Raw genomic sequence first — 16935 nt, forward strand, 5'->3', positions numbered from 1 at the left:
TCAAGAGAACTCTCTGGAGAACTTCGTTCATGTGAACGTTTTTCCACATGGATTCAATCTCCAGCGAATCAAATCCTATGTGAATCGCTACTTTCGCACAGGCACCGCTCTGAGAGCGCCTCAAGGATTTTTCTGTAGTGCTTGTGTTTTGTCCTTAAAAACATATTTGAGTGTGCAACGTAGTCACACTTTACTTTTACTTTTACTCTTACTTTTACTTTTACTCTTACTTCCACTTTCACTTTTACTTTTAACTTTAACTTTAACTTTAACTTTAAATTTTACTTTTAGTTTCACCTCACTTTTACTTTAACTTCACTTCACTTTTCATTTTACTTTACTTTTTATTTCACTTTAATTCACTTCACTTTACTTTACTTTTTACTTTACTTTACTTTACTTTACTTTACTTTACTTTACTTTGCTTTGCTTTGCTTTGCTTTGCTTTGCTTTGCTTTGCTTTGCTTTGCTTTGCTTTGCTTTGCTTTGCTTTGCTTTGCTTTGCTTTGCTTTGCTTTGCTTTGCTTTGCTTTGCTTTGCTTTCCTTTCCTTTCCTTTCCTTTCCTTTCCTTTCCTTTACTTTACTTTACTTTACTTTACTTTACTTTACTTTACTTTACTTTACTTTACTTTACTTTACTTTACTTTACTTTACTTTACTTTACTTTACTTTACTTTACTTTACTTTACTTTACTTTACTTTACTTTACTTTACTTTACTTTACTTTACTTTACTTTACTTTACTTTACTTTACTTTACTTTACTTTACTTTACTTTACTTTACTTTACTTTACTTTACTTTACTTTACTTTACTTTACTTTACTTTACTTTACTTTACTTTACTTTACTTTACTTTACTTTACTTTACTTTACTTTACTTTACTTTACTTTACTTTACTTTACTTTACTTTACTTTACTTTACTTTACTTTACTTTACTTTACTTTACTTTACTTTACTTTACTTTACTTTACTTTACTTTACTTTACTTTACTTTACTTTACTTTACTTTACTTTACTTTACTTTACTTTACTTTACTTTACTTTACTTTACTTTACTTTACTTTACTTTACTTTACTTTACTTTACTTTACCTTACCTTACCTTACCTTACCTTACCTTACCTTACCTTACCTTTACTTTACCTTTACTTTACCTTTACTTTACCTTTACTTTACCTTTACTTTACCTTTACTTTACCTTTACTTTACCTTTACTTTACCTTTACTTTACCTTTACTTTACCTTTACTTTACCTTTACTTTACCTTTACTTTACCTTTACTTTACCTTTACTTTACCTTTACTTTACCTTTACTTTACCTTTGTTTTACTTTACTTTACTTTACTTCATTTTTTTATTTATTCCGATCAGATTTGGATAACGTCTCAGTATCTCTGGAATGGAATAATTTTATCGATAATGAATGAATTTCTAATATTTGTTTGTAACAAAAGGAATAATTCGCTCTCCATTAATATCCGATTGTATTTCAAATGAAATAAATGGAAAATCCTCGGTTGGTGTAATTCAATTATGATTCCTTGTTCGTTCGTCATTTCAGGAAATAACAATAGCTGAAAGGACGCTCATCGATAACGCAACAACGGATTCATTTTTTGTTTGTTGCTCATCTTTGTGGTTCTCTATTTTACTCGCAAAATGATTCATGTTGGCTCAGTTCTCTGGAGTATATTCCGGTTTTTTATGTTTCATTGTAGTGAATAATATTCTACTGGAGTTTTTATACCCCCATTATATCATGACACATTTCATATTCATCTTACAGACGTAAAACGTGTGGGTAAATATAATTTTAGTTTGAATTATTCTTGACAAATTTCTTATGTCAATTTTTTTCATTTGAAATTTCACGTGATTTAGTGACTATTTGACTATTTCATGTATATGATATCCCGTTCTTGTAAATTGATGTATATTTTTCTGACCTTGTTCGAGTTTCTGGAAAACATTGTAGCATGTGTACCTATTTCGTCTCATCTTTTCATAATTCTCACTCCAACAATCTTGTTTCACGTTGTAGTTTGTTGAATGTTCAGTATATTTTTCTGGGTTGTCCACAAATATGTGTTCTTATTGATAACACTTACAAAATACATATCATGAAAAACTTTTTTCAAAAGTTTGGTCCGTTTTGATGTCATGCGTTTTTGTAGTTCCATATATCAATGAATATTTATTCTATTATTTCACTTCTTTGATTGACGAGTTGTTTATTTCATGGAAATTCATGTTCACTGAGGATACACTAAAAAACACACTTTTGTCTATTTCATCAGTTCGGACTTCTATTGTCTAATATAATATAAATTGATTTGATAACCCTGAAAATATCAAAAAAGATCAACCGAAAATAACAATTTTATTAAACAAAAAACTGAAATTACAGAGAAACAACCCCAAAAATGAAAAATGAAATATTAATACAAGCTGAAAATTAAAAAATATTATTAACAAAAATGAAAAATAAAAATAAAAATTGAAAGATTCCAAACCAAGTTAAGTCACGACGTTTCGATTGTAAGTATCCACAATCGTCTTCGGTTGATAAGTGGACTTATTCCTCCGAAATCTGACTATTTATAGGTTATTCGGGTGCTTTCACCTTTCACCTATCCCCTCTCTCCTCTTTCCGCTTCATTGGTTTAGCGGGAGATGACCGTTTGGCGGGAGTTGGTCGTTTTTCGCTTGATAGAGGATTCCATATGTTACGTATCTCTACGCTAGCTTGAATAAATGCGTTGTTGGACAACATATACGCGGCTTCCTTGAATTTTCTCCAAAACCAGTGTTCCTTTTTGTGGATGATTTCAGCTTGATCCCACTTGATATTATGTTGATGAGTCCAAACATGCTCTGTTATTCCGGATTTGCTGGTTTCTCCTCGCTGTGTGGGTTTCTTGTGCTCAGCAATGCGAACTTTCAATGGTCTCTTAGTTTCACCGATGTATGATTCTCCGCACTCGCAGGGTATCTGGTGAATGCAATTCTTGGAATCATAGTCCACGTTTGGTGGCCTGGTTTTTGTGAGGCTGCTACGGATAGTGTTCCCAGATCTGAAGCAGGTCCTGATGTTATACTTAGACCCAATCCTTCTTATCTTTTCCGATAATCCTCTGATGTAGGGGAGTACAAGTACTGGTTGTGGCGGGTTCTCTACCTTGTGGAGCTTTTGCTGTCTTCTAGCTAAAGCTTGTTCTACCATCACTCTGGAGAAACCATTCCGTTGAAGGTCATTTTTGATGATGCCTATTTCTTTTTCGAGAACTTTTTTGTTCGAAAGCACGGTCTTGTAGAGTCTTGATGATTCCTCTCTTTCTGGTTCAGATACTGTCTTGTGTGAGTGGACATGTATGTCTACTCCACGATGTATAGATGTTTCTCATTTAGTGTCGGTCCTCTTCACCAATACGTCTAAGAAAGGCAATTTGTTGTGGACTTCCTTCTCCATTGTGAAAGTGATGGAAGGACCGGTGCCGGTAAGTTTGTTCTATCTTTCAGATCCCCATCCTCGTATAGCTTCTTCTGTATGCTTTGAAATGCTTCTTCGACAGGAACGTTGGTGTAGAGGCTTTCCACGCCGAAACTGATTAGTTGATCCTGCTCTTTGACTTCAATTTCCCCTAGTAGTTCACAGAAATGTCTTGAATTTTTCACAAAAGAAGATGTTTTACCTTGCAATTATTGATAGTAAAAACCTGGACATGTTCTGAGTGGCTGAATCTCTGGAGCTAATGATTGGTCTGAGGTCAACCACCTTCAAACAAACACTTTTGTCTATTTTCCACGATAGTGGAAAATAGACCATAAACATTGACTCTAAACATTGATGGTGTTAATTTTTATCCAAATTTGACTTTTTTGTTTCTTTCCAACTCTTCACTTTATGACGTCGTTGAGCGATTTTTTGCCATTTATCGCTGTCAAAAAAGGTTTAAAAATCAACCAGGCATTTGGCATTGAGAGTGTTAATAATCGCATTGTTCGACGATGGTTTACAAATTTTCGTTCTGGAGATTTTAGCCTCGAAGATGAGCCCCGAGGTGGTTGAACAAGAGGAGGATTTGAGGACCTTGGTGGAGACTGGCGTATAACAAACGATGCGCCAAATGAATACGATCTTTTCAAGCAATCTGATAACTTTCTCACCGGTAGATCAGGACCAGATAAAAACTGCCTTCTTCGATTTCATCGAATTTTTATGCTGACGGAATTAATCGAATTGTGTTACGTTGGAAAGAGTGCACTGATTCACAAGGGGCTAATTCCGATCAAATTAAGTATTCTCCGGTATATGAAAGTTTGAAGAAAACCCATACACGAAAATAAATATGACATTTCATCAGTTCGGACTTCCATTGTCTAATGTGATATAAAATGATTTGAAATCCCTGAAAGAATCAATGAAAATTAAAAATATAAGCTGAAAAATACCAATTATATTAAGCAAAAAAACTAAAATTATAATGAAATAGCATACAAGCAACAACCAAAAAATAAAGAAATTCAACTATTACTACGAGATGAAAATTGAAAAAAATATTAACTAGAAATGAAAATTAAAAGATTCCAAACCAAGTTACTGTACGACGTTTCGATTGTTAGCATCCACAATCGTCTTCGGGTGATAACTGGACTTGTTCCTCCAAAATCTGTCTATTTATAGGTCATTCGAGTGATTCACCTATCCCCTCTTCACTATCTCCGCTTTTCGTTGCTTACAATACATGAGAAAGTTCACATCATCCGCATATTTTTTAAATTATTTCACCTGCTACCGCAAAATGTATAGAAACACCACAAAACTAGTCAAAACTCTTTATTAAACTAACAGAATAAACAAAGCAAGCAATAAGTCAAGAGAAACATGGAAGATATTTAATGATCTCAGGGGAAAGGGTATAAAGCAAAAATTGGACACTCCATTATCATCCACCGATTTCAATAACTATTTTTGCATGATAGGAGAAAAATTAACTAAAAATAGTCACACTCCGTATGATCCACTTGATAATTCAATTGATATTGATATAGCAGATAATTTTATTCTATATGACACAAACCTCTCAGAATTGAAAGGAGTCTTTAGGGAGATAAAAATAAACACACTTCAGGAATTGACGACATCTCCTTCAATATTTTCGAAAATCTACCAGACAATGCTTTATCAGTACCAGTTGACATAATAAATATCTCATATAAAGAAGGAGTTTTTCCAAATTTTCTCAAAACGTCTATTCTTATTCCTCTCCATAAAGGTGGAGATATTGGCATCTCTTCTAACTTCCGACCTATCTCTTTAATAACAACACTTGCGAAGATTATAGAAAAACTAGTCAAGAGAAGACCAGTTGATTTTCCTGAGAGAAACCAGATATTAACCAAATGTCAGTTTGGATTCTAGAGTCGAAAAACAGTCATGATGCCATTTTTTCATTATTGTACAGTCTATATAACAAATTAAATGATTGCAGCTGCTGTGTTTGTGACATATCGAAAGCGTTTGGTTGTGTTAGTCATGGAAATTACAACAGTATGGTATAAGAGATGTAAGTCTCAATTGGTTTGAATTTTATTTATCTGAGCGTAGTCAAATCGTTAAAACGACTAATTATTCTGAGGAAGGAAAAATAAACTGTGGAGTTTCACAAGGTTCAGTCCTAGGTCCACTATTATTTCTTTTGTATATAAATGATCTGACATCTATTGATATTAAATGAGAGTTCACACTATTCGCTGATGACACTACAATTTTATGGCATGATCAAAATCCTTCTGAACTTGAAACAGTAATAAATCATGATATTAGCAATATAAAAAGATGGTGTGACGCAAATCTTCTCAGTTTCAATATCTCTAAAACGAACGTACTTTGCTTCAAATGTTCCATCAGCAATTTACAAATTGACATCATCTCTGTTGAGAATAAACTATCAACCAAATTTCTGGGACTATTCATTGACACTGATTTGGAATTTGAAAACCATATCAAGAGTCTCAAATCAAAGTTATCCTCAGGGTCTTATGCTGTGAGGCTGACATCTTATGAGTTGGGATTTGCTGCTTCCAAAGTAACATATCACTCTCTCATAGAATCTCATCTACGATATGGAATTCCTTCCTGGGGTGCTTGTACTCTAACAACACTGCAATCAATTTTAGTTATACAGAAAAGAGCTGTACGTTTTCTATGTTAAGCAAAACCACGAGATTCTTGCAGACCACTGTTTAAGGAAAAGAAAATCCTCACTGTGATATCTATTTTCAGCAAAACATCAAAATCGATTTTCAATGAACACAAACGCCACTCGACAAAGGAACGACTTTAATTTGCACATTCCAAAATATTCCTTCATTAAAGACTCATTCATTTATAATGTGATGAAAATGTTCAATCACCTACCATCAAATCTGAAATTTGCATGCAATAAAGTAAACTTTAGGGAAGTTTTGAAGGATTTTTTTGTGAGAGAGCCTATTATAATTTATCAGAGTACTATCAAGATACTTTTTGATTCGATTATAGCTTTTCATATGTTACGTATCTCTACGCTAGCTTGGCTAAATGAGTTGTTGGACAACATATATGTTGAGAAGTAGAGAAACTGTATTTATTTTTTCTCCTTCTTCAATTTCATTTCAGTCCTTTTGTGATTATGCCATCAGAAATTATAATTATTATTCTTGATAATAATAATAAATATACTTTATTGTCCGAAGTCATACAACCTCATCGACAAACCTTGAATATAGTGTCAAATCTACTGAAAACCTGAGTTAGATATTGCCAACGTTTTGTGCGTAAAACCACAAACCAATAATTATTTCTTATCTTTGACTGGTCATTACTTTAATGGTATACTCAAAAATCCATTTCAGGTGTGGGAGTATATATTTCCAGAGTCGAAGAAGGCAGTGTGGCCGAACGAGCAGGACTCCGGCCGGGGGACTCGATCTTAGAAGTAAATGGAACGCCATTCACCGGAATATCCCACGAAGAGGCCCTGAAGGTGAGTTTATGAAATATTTCGAATGATTTATTTGAAATTTACACTCCACGTCACAGTTTAACCGTAAATTAGATGACCGGGGGTGAGCTATTTGCTCATAATTTGAGGTTTTCCTGAATGTATCCCCTTAAAGTAGAAATTGACCCCTACAATGTCTGTTACGGGCTTTTTCCTGGCTCAGAAGGAGTCTTTATATACTGTGTAAGAGTTTTATCAGTTGTTACTCTGAAGGGTGAAACCGTATCAAAATTTTATAGTGCTCTACCGAAAGGCAGTATTTGACGTAGGGTAGAGCACTGGTTAGCTCAGTGGAGACGGGTGGTTCGAATTTCCTAAGTAGTTCAATTAATGCAACCTTTTCTTTGGAGAGAGAGAGAGAGAGAAAGAGAGAGAGAAAGAACGTCTATATCACGTGACTTTACAAAACTCACTTTCTAACATACTAATACCTAGGCCCCTGTACGTACTAGGGGTTGAAACAAGTCTAATTTATTTATATAGATAAACAAGCTTGAAAATAATTACAAATAATTTGGCTGGTGACGAAATTGGGTGTCAGAAGAAAAAGACAATAATCAAAGAAATACTGGTGGTACTCATCCGATTCGTTAGCTTTTCTCCCTTTTTGGCTGCAACCTGGGAAGTTGAAACTGCACTCCCCTAACTTCCAGGAAGTAGTGGAACTGTCAGGCTTTCGAATTTCAGAAGTTCCTTTATTACGTTATCCAACGGCATAAAACGAAAAAGTCCTAGAGGATAGAGAAAACACTATAACTCTAGAATACTTTATCAAGTATTATATCCATATCTTTGATGAAGGGTGGCCTTAGAGTCTGAATTCAGCTTTGTATCCCCTTTAAAAGAGGTAATAACAACTAAGCTCACAACACTAGTTGTAAAAAAAATGGAACACGGCAATTCAATCCCCAATCGTGGGTAATAGTAATGAAAAATAATCCAGAACTCGTATTTTCACATTCACTAAATAAACACACTGTGCCCCTGCCTGAAATCTTCTACTACTGATTCACATTTTAAAATGTTGGAATGGGTCTAGGCTCCCGTTCACGAATCAAAATATTTAATATCATTGTTGAACTTCTTTGTCCCACTCATGAGAATATTTCACCTAATTTGGCAGCTAATTGTCGGTGATTGATGCGGAGCGATATTTAAAGTTGATGAGAAATCGAGAAACTTAGTTGCGAACTTTGTAGAACAATGACCTTGATATAACAGACAGACAACCACTCTGAGAGAATTTAAACTGTAACATGTCATATCATCTGTTGACCAGTGACGGCTTCTGTTGCTTCTGCTTGGTCTCTGTTGTGATGGTTTTAGTGAATCACACCAGCCGCTGACCACCATACACTGACCATGAATTTTTTGGTGAGTTTTTGCCCTTGAGTGCTCATAGGTGTCCCACCACTGTCCGGAAGTCTTCTGTTGTAGAGGATCCACTTTTCATCACACGTGGGGCACCCACTTTTCAAATTGCATTACTTTTTAAACCATCAAAAACCTATTCTATTTTTATACTCATCTTTATCCATCTTCATTATTAAACCTACAATCAATTTGATATTATCAGTGTCAATGATAAAAATATCGAATTGATTCACATCAAAAAACGAATTATAACAACAAATTATAATGTTTTGATTTAAATAGGTTGGATAAAGAAAATGGATAGTTTTTAAAACGTCATCAGATGATATATAATTATTTTTATATGCAGAATTTTGTAAATTCAAGTTACTGACAAATTACATTTTTTTTTCAGAAAGGTAATTTATCAAATGCAGTAGTTTTTTGCCCTTTCTACATTTGTATTTATTTTTAAATTCAATATTCTGATTATTTTATAGATCTGTAGAAGGTAACGATCCTGAATAAAAAAAACTATTTCAAATATAAATTATCTTCTTATGATGCACTATTATGAACCTTTGGTGTAGTAATGAATATTACTGGAGTTTTTTCCCAACACCAAATCGTTATTTTTAACACCTCGACACGTGTTTCGATCACCAAGTGATCATCTTCAAAGAGGAAGATTGAAACTAGAAACTAATGCGAGCTAACCTTATTTATGCTATAAAGGTAACCCATACAGGTAAACCATCCAGGCGTACCAACCATACAGGTATACCAACCTAAATTAATTTTACAATTTTGCCTTATCTATTATTTTACAATATATGTTTATATAAAACAATTTTCAGCTATATAAAAATTGATTTCACAATATTGCCTATCCAAATTTATTTTTGCAATATGTCCTTATGTAGTAATCAGTAAACCCAACAACATTATTTTATTTAATTTCAACAAGCTATATAGAATGCTCTTTGGTATAGGTCCGTCATCGTTATTAATAATATTATTGTATTTACTTATTTCTACACTCTCATAGGCATCTAGTTGCCTGTTGTTGTTAACTTGTCTAACTAATCTTAATGAACTGAAGTCTATGGAATGGTTTTGTTGCAAAATATGATGTGCGACTGCTGATTTTTCAGGTTTTCCATATTTCAAGTGTGCTATGTGTTCCTTATATCCTACTTCACTAGATATTTTTGTCTGCCCATAATATTTTGTATCGCAGTCCTTACATTCAATTCCGTAAATTCCAGACTTTTCCGAATTCTCGACTTTGTCTTTTGGACTTCCCAAAAGGCTCTGTAGTGTATGACTTGTTTTAAAAACCACCTCCATACCTAGTTTCTTGAAAATCTTTCCAAAGTTCCTCGTATATTGGTGGTATGGAACTGAGATGTATTTATCTTGGTTTTTGTCCTTTCTGAAAGTCGAGATTTCGTTCATTCTTAACCTAAACTTCTTCTTCTTTATCATGTCATGTACAATACCCATCGAGAAACTGTTAGTGGCTGCTATTTCATGTATTGTACGTTTTTCTTTTGTGAACCTCTCATATGTTAGAGGGAAAGTTAAAAGACGATGCACTGAAAAATTCAACCCAGCACGTTTGTGCTGTCCACAGTGATGTGAACTGTCAGGAATATACCTGTACGTGCTTCTTTCTTTTCTGAATATATCGTATTCTAACCCTCTATATTGGCTTCTCATTACCAAACGTCAAGAAATGGTAGTTGTCCCTTATTTTCTAACTCATACGTGAATTTTATTAATGGACATCTGTTATTTAAAATGGAAACAAAGTCGTCAATATCGTCAAATCCTTCAGTTCATTAAGATTAGTTAGACAAGTTAACAACAACAGGCAACTAGATGCCTAGGAGATTGTAGAAATAAGTAAACACAATAATATTATGAATAACGATGACGGACCTATACCAAAGAGCAATATAATAAAATAATGTTATTGAGTATACTGATTACTACATAAGGACACATTGCAAAAATTAATTAGGATAGGCAATATTCTGAAATTTATTTTTATATAGCTGAAAATTGTTTTATATAAACGTATATTGTAAAATAATAGATAAGGCAAAATTGTAAAAACAAGTTTTTTAGGTTGGTGCGCCTGGATGGTTTACCTGTATGGGTTACCTATATAGCATACATAGGGTTAGCTTGCATTAATTTCTAGTTTTAATCTTCCTCTTTGAAGATGATCCCTTGGTGATCGAAACACGTGTCGAGGTGTTAAAAATAACGATTTGAAATATAAATTATCTTTCTCAAAATGAAATATTTAAACAAAATGAGTTTTCACGATATTCCAATTATCTCCGCATCACACAGAATATATAATTGGAAAATTTATATTATTCCCCCCAGTCTGACGCCCATCAATACTATTTTTAACGCAATATGATAAACAGCGTCGGCCGCCTCTTTTGAAGTTCTTTGTCGCAAGTCAACATTTTAATGACTCCTTAGCGGCATCCTAAAGAGGCATAGCGGGTAGAAATATCTGAGTAACTTTGTGGATGAGATGCGGTGCCATTTGCTTGATAGGACTATGTTGCTTTCTGTGATGTACTGGCATGTTTGCATTCTTGCACTATAGTGACAAGCGCTGCCTCACTATAGAGTATAGAGCTCCCATTGAAAATATTGAATAAGTGCAAAAACTATGGTTTCCTGATGCAGGTTCGAAATTAAAATTTCAATTAATGGAATAACTTAGACTCAAGTTGCATGTTCATATCTTGATTTGATTATACAAACCCGTCTAGGTATTACAATCCGCAGTTTTAAGAGAGTCATGCCCATTCCTACAACTTCATTCGAAGCGAATATTCAACAGTTGAAACAACGCAAACTTCGGCGAACGATTCAACTAGTGTGTGCGACCTTCCACCTTGTCCGGTTCGATATGAACTCCACTCCTCATATTGTAGGCATTGTGTTATTCCTGCGGAACCATTTCAAATTCTGCAGTTTACTAAAATCAATAGCATTTGTGCCTTAGCGTGTTGATTTCCATGCCGATAGGAAGTTGGCAGTTAGCATGTCGGCAGGAACGGCAGGAACGGAACATTTACCCAATCATTGATATTATCGGCTATGTGACTGGTTTTGAGTAAATCCATAACTCTGTTTGTGACAGGCTCTCGTTTCTATCGCGGCCACTTCTGGCCGCAATTGTTTGTTATAAGAGGATTGCTGAATAGGAACGCAAAAAATATGAACGGGAGAAGGGTATCGTTACGTTTTTGTTTACCTACCTCATCCAATAATCTAGTTGAATCCAGATCCATTTCTGACCTGCTTGATGCGCAAGTTCCATAAGTTGATGATACTGTGAAAAAAATTCTACTAAGGATGATACTTTTACCAAAATTTGTGAAAAAAGCGGAAGGTGAAATCGTGAAAAAGGCCGTGGAATCTTTCTGCATAACAGAGTTGAGTTAGATGACTACTACTCTAAAGGCAGTAAGTGGAACTAATAGCTGAGAGATGCTGTCCTGACCCTCTCAAATCTGTAGATCGAACCATTTTCTGGAAATGTCTCTACGGCAGCCGTGGCAGTATACTGAAAAGATTCTAATTGATCGGTATTGAGGTTATCGGATGATGAAGGTGCAAGATTTCAGCATCAATGAACACAACAAGCTTCACATATGAGGGCAAAGGTGAGTAAGCTTCTGCCGATGATAGGTTAGATTCAGCCAAACAGTGCTTTTGGCTCTGGTTTGGGTGGATCATCCTATGAGCATAAGCATCTGCTGACCTACTTAGAGAGACTTTGTTTTCTGTGTTTGTTTGAAGGTGGTTGACAATGTTTCGTGGTGCATTTTAGTTCGGACTTCCATTGTCTAATATGATATACATTGATTTGAAATACCTGAGAGAATCTGTAAACAATTAAAAAGATTAGCTGAGAAATAACAAAAAGCAAAAAAAAAGAAATTACAATGGAATAAAATACAATAAAAATATCAAAAAATCGAACTATTACCAAGAGATGAAAATTAGAAATTGTTAACAAGAAATGAAAACTAAAAATCAAAAGATTTCAAGCCAAGTTACTCCACGGCATTTCGATTGTTAGTATCCACAATCCTCTTCGGGTGATAACTGACTACTCCGAGATCTGACTATTCATAGGTCATTCGAGTGATTTCAACTATCCCTTCTTCCATCTTCCAGCTCCATCGGTTTTAGCGGGAGCTGACTGTTTGGCGGGAGTTGATCTTGTTCCGCTTGATTACAGGTTGTCATATGTTGCGTATCTCTACGTTACCTTGACTAAATGCGTTTTTGGACAACATATATGCGGATTCTCTGAATTTTCACCTAAACCAGTGTTCCTCCTTGAGGAGGAGTTCACCTTGAGACCACTTGATGTTCTGTTGATAAGTCCAAACATGCTTTGCTATTCCTGATTTGCTGGTATCTCCTTGCTATGTATGTTTCTTGTGCTCAGCAATGCGAACTGTCAATGGCCTCTTAGTTTCACAGATGTATGATTCTCTGCACTCGCAAGGTATCCAGTAAATGCAATTCTTGGAATCGCAGTCCGCATTTGGTGGCCTGGTTTTCGTGAGGCTGCTACAGATAGTGTTCCCAGATCTGAAGCAGGTTCTGATACTTGGACCCAACTCTTCTTATCCTTTCCAACAATCCTCTGATGTAGGGAAGTGCAAGCACTGGTTGTGACGGCTTCTCTTCCTTGCGAGGCTGTTGTTTTTTAGCCAAAGTCTGTTCCACTATCACTTTGGAGTAACCATTCCGTTGAAAGTCATTTTTGATGATGCGTAGTTCTGTAGCAGATCTTTTTTATATTGCTCTAGAAGGAAATATAACTGGTGGATATTAGGGTGACCTGCCTTGGGGTCATTGAAGTCTCCTTAAAACTTTCTAACATACCATGGTTTTCTCCTTAACACACTCACTTTAAAGGAAGGGGGTCGGATGTAGCAGATCTTTTTTATATTGCTCTAGACGGAAATATGACCAGTCTATAAATATTTCATGTATTCATGATTGCCTAGTTCAACTGATTTTAGAAAGCCAACGAAAATTATTTCCTTTACTGTGGTACTGCGCTTCTACTGCTCTCATCGATAGAGGGTACCACGTGTTCTACTCTTGTGGCAAAATGTTTTTAGGTTGGAATTGTAAAAACTAGTGGAATGTCAGAACACAATTATCTGATTCTACGAGTGCTGTTTAGTGCTGATTTCTCATACAGAAACACCTCTGGTTATAAAGGTGCTTGGGGTTTTTATATAGCAAAATCTCGAAAATTTTATTTTGTAACTGTATTTTTTGTAGGTACGTTGAACATCTTATGTCATTTTGTAATTTCCCGAATTTTATCATATGAAATTTTTATTGTGGCAGTTGTGTTTCCCAACGGGGACTCTTGTGGGCTTCTTCAAAGGCCAGAGTTTCAAACTACTCCGTATATATGTTAGCTATAACCGGTGAAAGTGGCGATCCCATTGGAACTCCCTCATCTTGCGTAAAGAATTCGTCCTTAACTTGGAAGTAGCAGTTTCGTACACATCATCCTAGTAATTCCATGATTACCTGTATCGGTAAGTTTGTTCTATCTCCCAGATCCCCATCTTCGGATAGCTTTCTCTATATGATTTAAAGTGCTCCCTCGATAGGAACGATGGAGGCTTTCCACGTCGAAACTGATCAGCTGATTCTGCTCTTTGACTCCGATTGCCCCCAGTAGTTCGACAAAATGCTTCGAATTCTTCATAAAAGATGATGTTTTTTCTTGCGGTGACTTTATTATTGGGAGTAAAAATCTGGACCAGTTTTCAGTAGTTGAATCTCTGGAGCTGATGATCGGCCGGAGCGGAACATCCTTCTTGTGGATTTTGGGTAGCCCATACAAGTGAGGGGGCTCACTGTGGTGCGCCGTTAGCGATGATCTTTCTTTTTCCGAAAAATAGACTTGATGTTTTTTCAAAGTCTGGTTCAACTTCCTTTCAATTGATGCAGTAGTTGATGTGTTTTTATGAAAATAAACAAAATCGAGTATCGAGTATCGTTGAGTTCTGAATTATCGACGAAAACATCGCTAAAGTTCACCAAACGGAGATAGACGACCGCCGACTGAAAGTGAGAGTGATAGCAGTGTCAAAAGAACGTGTTTGTCGCATATTAAATCAACATCTAGGCATGAGAAAGCAGTCCGCGCGTTGGGTTGGTGCCGCGTTTGCTCACGTTAGACCAAAAACGTGTTTGAATGAACATTTCCAACGCTCTGTTGGCGCAGTTGAGGCGCAATGAATCTGAGTTTTGGCGCCACTCAATTACTGTAGATGAAAGTATATATTAGTTTCATCTAAAGTAATTGATTGGCGCCAAAATTCGGATTCGGTCCAAACAGTGGACTGCAAAGAATCACTGCAGACTACAAAGAATCACAAAAATGACACTCTCAACTTTTAAAATCTAAAAAGAAACGATATTATTAAAATAATATTGTCAACTCTGATGATCCTGGTAAAACTGTTTGGAAAGTAATATCCGAAATGAACAATAAAAACAAAACAAGACACACAAATATCAATGTGTTCCACAATGATATAAAAGTGGAAAACCCAGTTATTGTATCAGATCTGTTTATTAATTTTTTTAAAAATGTCCCGCTGGAACTTGAAGAAAAAATCACCCAGTCAAATACTGCAGTAAACAATACCCTAGAAATTCTTATACCTTCTCTATTTCTCAGACCGTTTTCACCTAATGAATTATTCAATCTGCTTAGTGATAGGCGAAAAATGAAACATCCGCAGGTCCAGATGAAATACCCTTCCATTTTAAAAAAAGTCATGAATATTATAATAGAATCTTCGACATTTTCATTGAATGTTTCATTCGAAACAGGGAAATTCCCCACAACCCTCAAGAAAGGAAAAGTAATTTCTATTAAAAAAAAACACTGTCCCGATTACTTGGAAAATTATAGACCTATAAGATTTGCAGTATTTTTTCGAAAGTTTTCGAATATGGATTTTTGGACATGCTGATGAATTGTATCAATGAGCACAATATTTTGACAAATAGCCAGCACGGTTTTCTACCTGGTAAATCAACAACTAGAACCAACTAAACCATTTAGAACAAGGAAAGGTTCCAATGGACATTTTCTGTGACATGAGTCGCAGTCCTTACATTCAATTCTGTAAATTCCAGACTTTTCCGAATTCTCGACTTTTGGGAAGTTCAAAAGACAAAATCGAGAATTCGGAAAAGTCTGGAATTACGAAATTGAATGTAAGTACTGCGATGCAAAATATCATGGACAAACAAAAAGATTTATTAAAGTAAGATATAAGGAACACGCACAAGTGGAAAGTCGACTGATGTATGGTATTTGGCTATAGGGAGATTCTATACTGTCGAATAACGTGCTCGTAGCAAAGAAAAAAATCATTAGATGCATTGCTGGGGTGAAAAAAGACTATTCTTGTCGAGAAATCTTCAAAAGATTTGAAATTCTGACCTGTACAGGCTTCTACGTATTTGAAGTATGTATTTTTGTGTTCAAAAATAGGGATTTGTTTTTCATAAATAACGATTTCCACAAATACAATACACAACGTAAGGATGATTCACGATTACCACTCTCTAAACGCAATATTTCCTATAAACCTCAAGCTCGAATCGGCGCAAATATTTTCAACAACTTCCTCCATGAACGTACTTAAAAAAATCTCGAAGGATACCTGGTTGAGAAATGTTTATACTCTTTAAATGAATACTTTTAACTTGAACTTTTATTCAATGTGAATCTGTATTTTAATGTAAGTCAATATTCTGTCTATGCACATTTATTATGTAAATATGATTCGCAGCGTTATATAATCCTTAATGTACTGTTAGTTTCCTTTTGTACATTTCTTCATTTATATCACGACCGTACTATCATGATGAGGTTGTAACCATGACCCTTTCTTATACAACTGTATGTTGTCTTAAAGAATAAAATTATTTGATTTTGATTTGATTGATTTAAACCGGCTCGGAAAATAGCAAAAACTATTTTTTTGACTAAGTGATGGCGGCTGTTTGTGGTTGGGATAGTCATGGAGTTATTTTGATTATCTTCAAAAAGGAAAATCATTACAGGAGCAAACTTGACAAGCTGAAGGCAGAACTTGTGAAAAAACGGCCACATCTGCAGAAAAAGAAAATTCTGTTTCACCAAGACAATGCATTGTTTGACACTTCAGCGGTTGCCATGGCGAAAGTCCACGAATTACTCTTTGAACCACTTTACCTTCCGCCTTACTCACCAGATCTATCCCCAGGTGACTTCTTTTTGTTTCCTCATCTGAACATTGCGCTTGTATTCCAGTCATTTTAGGTTTCTTAAACCTCAATCTACAGAAAATTCCTACTGAGCTGAATTTTGGTATACACCTTCATTATGGCGTTTCAATGAATATGTGAAAAGTCGACATTGATATCGTGCCTGCTAAAAAAGTTATAAGGG

At 35.1% G+C, this 16935-nt stretch overlaps 1 protein-coding gene across 1 annotated transcript in view; it reads left to right on the plus strand.

The window, feature by feature from the left end:
• The window catches only part of LOC111507443 (whirlin), a 132986-nt gene that overhangs the window by 29649 nt on the left and 86402 nt on the right, over positions 1-16935 (plus strand). Inside the window, exon 3 of the mRNA XM_023162747.2 lies at positions 6901-7031. Coding sequence (XP_023018515.2) covers positions 6901-7031 — 131 coding nt within the window. The remainder of the gene's footprint in view (positions 1-6900; positions 7032-16935) is intronic.

Source organism: Leptinotarsa decemlineata, unplaced genomic scaffold (assembly GCF_025532065.1).
Source record: "Leptinotarsa decemlineata unplaced genomic scaffold, Ldec_3_MD MMD2_tig00000505_RagTag_RagTag, whole genome shotgun sequence".
Lineage (NCBI taxonomy): Eukaryota > Metazoa > Arthropoda > Insecta > Coleoptera > Chrysomelidae > Leptinotarsa > Leptinotarsa decemlineata.